Genomic DNA, 5,665 nt, shown 5'->3' with positions numbered 1-5,665 from the left:
AGACATGATGAGTGAAGGTTAAACGATTTTGATTGGAGTACAAAATTGTTGACTAAGCATGTCATATTATATATATTGTGTTGACAATATTGTTTGTGATGATTGGATATTGTCCAATTTATTTTCAATTTATGTCCTTATTTTTATTGCTATTTTATTCTAATTTAATATATACTTTTTTTTATTTTAATCAAATGTCTATTTTCTTCTTTTGGCATATTTATTCCAAATATCTTTTTTTTTATTCGGTAATCTTTTTTCTATATTTATACCTCGTTTTCGTTGAATCCAACTATTTACACAATTGATATTGAATAATTATTTTTTTCCTTACTCACTCTTATCATATCACACCCACCAATTTATTTAAATTAATATCAAACAAATTAATATGAGACATTTGATAAGAATAGAAATAATTAAAATTAAAAATTGCACTTACTAACGGTTAAATAAGGTACTGTATTATTAGGTGATTATTATTTACGATATTTATTATGAGATGTTTATAAGGGCACATCTCAAACTATTATTAATATAAAAAGATAAATACCAAAGAAAGTTAATATGAAGCATATGAGAATTTTTAAAAGAAAAATAATATAAAGGTCGATTTTTTATAGAATAAATAAAAATGAGATTTTAAAAAGTGGATCAATTGTGAGATTTTTATTATTCTTTTCCTATTTTGATCATGTAGGGACGCTACTTTAGTCTTTTTACTTTGCATAACAATAACACATACCAAAATTTTAGAGGTGAAATTTGAACTTGACGTAAGTCCTAAAAGTGAAGCATTTAATCACCCATTTACTACCTAGTTTTTATATTTTTCATTACTTGTAGGCAAAAAATTAAAGAACTTTACAAACTCATTATTTTGACAGAACATTAATTTCTACTTCGATCAAAAGTTTTCTTATGGTAATATTTATCACCCTAAAATTACCGACTAAAAATATTGTTATCTTTTTAGAACCTATCTATCTCTATTCAATCTAGCTATGTTGTTATGTTTGTTGAAGTGGCCATTTGTTACATACACGTGAGTTGTCTTATATCGAAAATACAGAAATGTGTATATCATTTTATAAACTGGAGAATAAACTCTTACTACTATAAATTGATTTTAGTAGTGAATCTCCTTTGAATTTGTAAGTGTTTATTTATCCTCCTTGTTCGACGCTAACATAATATACTTTTAGTGGAATACATTTAGTGATATTTATTAATCTTTTTAGCAGCATAATAAAAATTATACCAATGTTTTTCGCGGCATATAATCTAGTGACATTTTTATAAATGACATTATAGACTATAGTAATAATTACATATTTCACTAAAGGCCAAATGAAGTGTCACTAAAACACTTTATGGTGGAACTTAAAATAAAAACCAATAATTATTACACTAAAAATTATAAATTAGTGATATTTTTTTCAATATCACTAAATCTTATGTCGCGAAAAGTTAATTTTGTTGTATTGTGAAAAAGTGCTAATAGGCCTACAGTTATAAGTGTTGCTTGGACTCATTAAAATTATCATTAACAATGACTTTTCTTCATAGAATGCCTATCACAATAGCCTACTTCAAACTTTACGTTCAAATTTCAATGACATGCATGCAACTAGGCTTACTAGTAGGGCCTCTAATGATATAACTTAGACATACCCTTATCTCTTAAGACCATTATATATATACATGCAATTTCCTACATGTTTTCTACAAGAACACGTCCTAAACTCCTAGCTTATTCTTTAGAAATATTTGTTTGTTATTTTGCCAACATTCTTATCTTTCTATAGAAATGGCTACATCTTTCTCTTTAGCCTTTCTAGTTGTAGCTTACCTTGTTGTGGTTTCTATTGAAAGCTCAAATGCCCAACTAACTACAAATTTCTATTCTACCTCTTGTCCCAATCTGTTTTCAACCGTGAAATCTGTCATGCAATCCGCTATTAATAAAGAGGCTAGAATGGGTGCTTCTATTCTTCGAATGTTCTTCCATGACTGCTTTGTTAATGTAAGTATAATGGTGTATTGTTGGATAATTTTTTTGATTCAAATACTTTTTGTTTAATAATACGTTTGTATCGAATAGGGATGTGATGGATCAGTTTTACTAGACGATACGTCTACCTTTACTGGAGAAAAGAATGCTATTCCGAATAAAGATTCACTACGAGGATTTGAAGTTATTGATCAGATAAAAACTGCAGTAGAAAAAGCTTGTCCTGGTGTTGTTTCATGTGCGGACATCTTAGCCATTGCTGCAAGAGATTCTGTTGTCATCGTAAGTCATAATTACAATAAAAGATAATCCTTTTATATATATATAAATAAATGATACTTTTAAGTTCTCATTATTTTTTTTTCACAGTTTTTAAAGTATGTATTTGATGCTTAATATCTAAAAATATACTATATTTTATAAAAAAACATAAAGAAATATATAATCAAACTATAAACGTTGAGGCGAATCAAAAAAGATCACAAACGAAAATATTTTAACTTGTAGCTAATTATGAAAAATCGTATGCAAGTTTCTCTCTTGAAATAGAATATTTCAAATGGAAACGTTAAATGGGAACAAATTGAGTAATAGTCTAATTTATTAATAAATTTTTGTATGAAACGATCCCTTCGAAAAACATGTCTCATGTATAAGTTGAATAGTCCAAATAATATAATTATTAGTTTTGAAATTGTGTATGGGTGTGTCTGATAAGAAAAGTAGCTCTAATGTGTGTTTGTATATTGGCTCAACTTGTTTATGTTGTTGTAGCTAAAAGGACCCACATGGAATGTGAAGCTGGGTAGAAGGGATGCTACGACGGCAAGCCAATCAGCTGCAAACAACAACCTGGCACCACCAACTTCAAGTCTTAGTGATCTCATTACTAATTACAAAAATCAAGGCCTATCCACCACTGATATGGTCGCATTATCTGGTATATATAATATTCTTTATCCCTTCTGTTTTACATGCTACATAAGAATTTTGGACAATAATTTAAAAATGGGTATTTTGGACAATTCGTCACATAATCTCATCGTGGCCCACTCGTGTAGACATGAGATATCTGTGGGTTCGGACCCACAAATCCATGGGTCAAAAGTGTTGACTTGCACATACATTTGGTGAGGTTTATTGTTTCTCAAAACCATATGGTAGTAGGAAGATTAGCTCACCTGCTATATATGCAAGTCAACAACCCATTATTTTATCAATGTGAGATCTTGTTTCACATGTGAAGTATTTCCAACAAAAGTATGGGAAAAATAGACATTTACATATATAGTGATTTTTTGTCAAAAATAGTAATATAAAAAGTATTAAAACAGCAAATAAGAAAAATGTAGTAAATATAATAGAACGGAACAAACATGATGTTTCTTTTATACTTGCAATGCCCCACTAATTTTGCCCTAATAGAGATTAAAAAAACTGAGATAATGGGTTTAACATTGAAGTAATTATAAACAGAAAAGAGAATGTAGAGAGTAATATATATGGTGAGATCATATCCATTAACAAAATGAAATAAGTTAAAAGAGTATATTTTTTTAAATTTTTTTGGTAAAATAACTTAAGTTTATAGAAGCATCCATATATATTCATGGAGAAACTATTCAATTTGCACCAAAGAAATAATGTTTAAATAACATACGTGTGCTTGTTTTATTTGTTTGGAAAAATATATGCTTGTTACTTGTTAGACCCAGTTAAACCACTTTTTCATTCCTCATTATTAATTAATAATTATCAAAAATAAAAATGTAGAAGTATACTATACGGTTTATATTACATCAATACATGCTCATTAGTTTTGATTAGCTAAATATTTTTCTAACTTTCTTTACATATTGTATGAAAAATAAGTTAGTTAAGGGATTATAAATTCAAATAAAATTCAATAAATTCAAATAAGGTCAAGTAAGTTTGGATATGTTACACCAAATAAAGTAAATTTGGATCTAAAAAATTATCAACAACTATAAAAGAAAAAATTATTTGAGGACTAAAATTATTAATAAAATTTATATTGAAAAGACTCAAATAAAATCATACTTGATTATGTTTTAATTTATAGATTAAAAATAAAATACAAACTAATAGTAATTAATAAATAGTACAAAAATACTAATAAAATATTTAATTAGAATAAGAGATAATAATACTATTATTAAAAAAAGTTATTCTTCAATGTGATGAGTAACAAAATGTTGACCAAGTACATCATTCTCAATAATTGTGTTCAATTATGTTATTTTTTGTGTTGATTAAAAGGTCCACTGAATGAGAAAATGAACCAATTTTTTGTTTTTATATGTGAAATTTAATACTTTCTACTAATTATAAAATAAAAATCAATATTCAAAATAGCACACAATTGGTAATTTGACTATGTAGGCACTTTTATTATCATTGATTAGAATATGAGACTTATGTCACATATATGCACTTGTCAAAATTAATACTTTTAACATAAATTCCCACAGTGTTACTAAATATACTTTGAAATGTGTTTTATACATAGGTTAAATATGGTAGAGCTCAACTCATTTTAATATTAGGCTGTGACAATTTGTCACATAATCTCGCCGTAGCCCACTCGAAGATTAGCTCATCCAATATATATGCAAGTCAACAACCCACTATTTTATCAATATAAAATCTTGTCTCACGTATAAATTATTTCCTAACACTTAACTCTATTTCACTCTAACTACCTTTTATTAATAGGATCTTTTTATGTGATAGAATCTAATCCAATTATCAATGATCGAATTAACAGGTGCTCACACAATAGGACAAGCAAGGTGTATTACTTTTAGAACTCGCGTAAACAATGAGAGCAACATCGACACATCTTTTGCCACAACAAGGCAATCAACTTGTCCAAGTGTTGTAAGCAACACAACCAACAATAACTTGGCTCCTTTAGACGTCCAAACCCCAAATACTTGGGACAATAACTACTACAAGAATCTGATTAATCAAAAAGGACTTTTACATTCGGATCAACAATTATTTAGTGGTGGTTCTACTAACGCTCTTGTCCAAACCTACAGCACCAATCCTACTCAATTCAACACTGATTTTGTCAATGCCATGATTAATATGGGAAATATTAAACCACTTACAGGAACCAATGGCCAAATTAGAAAGAATTGTAGGACCATTAATTAGTTTAAGAGTTTGGTGATCAAGGGTTGAGTTAAATTTATGCTACAAATACTTCACAATTGGAGAATTACGTTTCATTTTTGTATCTTGGCTCAAAGGAGCCCTAGTATGTGAACTTTAAAATAGTTTAAGGTCAGATTTATATCACCTTACTCTTATAAATGATAATATTAATAAATAGATAGTTTTTAATTAAGCTTTAGTAAGAGCCCTAAAATGTAATCTTTTAATAGTACAAAGGTTTGAAGTATTCCTTTTGTTATGTTAATTATAGATATATTTCTGTTAAATGAAATTTTACTTGATTATCGAGGACGACCTACACACAAGGACATTCAGATTCGACAACAATAACTAAGACTCTCTTCATTCGCCACTTTTAGTTCGCTAATCTGAATTTGCCTTAGTGCAGGTTTTAGACATGATATCACCACTGGGGGATCTTTAAGGGTGTACGAGATGATCGACCGC

The 5,665-nt window shown here is 28.2% G+C and overlaps 1 protein-coding gene across 1 annotated transcript in view; it reads left to right on the top strand.

Annotated features, from left to right (window-relative positions):
* Positions 1–1,727: 1,727 nt before the first annotated feature.
* LOC130804092 (peroxidase P7-like) overlaps positions 1,728–5,665 on the top strand; it is a 4,058-nt gene continuing 120 nt past the window's right edge. The window contains exons 1-4 of the mRNA XM_057668420.1: positions 1,728–2,026; positions 2,105–2,296; positions 2,789–2,954; positions 4,803–5,665. The exon at positions 4,803–5,665 is cut by the window's right edge and continues 120 nt beyond it. Of these exons, the coding sequence (XP_057524403.1) occupies positions 1,811–2,026; positions 2,105–2,296; positions 2,789–2,954; positions 4,803–5,197 (969 nt within the window). The 5' untranslated portion in view covers positions 1,728–1,810 and the 3' untranslated portion in view covers positions 5,198–5,665. The remainder of the gene's footprint in view (positions 2,027–2,104; positions 2,297–2,788; positions 2,955–4,802) is intronic.

The sequence above is a fragment of the Amaranthus tricolor genome, chromosome 17, assembly GCF_026212465.1.
Source record: "Amaranthus tricolor cultivar Red isolate AtriRed21 chromosome 17, ASM2621246v1, whole genome shotgun sequence".
Lineage (NCBI taxonomy): Eukaryota > Viridiplantae > Streptophyta > Magnoliopsida > Caryophyllales > Amaranthaceae > Amaranthus > Amaranthus tricolor.
Note: the sequence above shows the minus strand (reverse complement) of the source record. Positions and strands in the feature narration are given on the sequence as shown.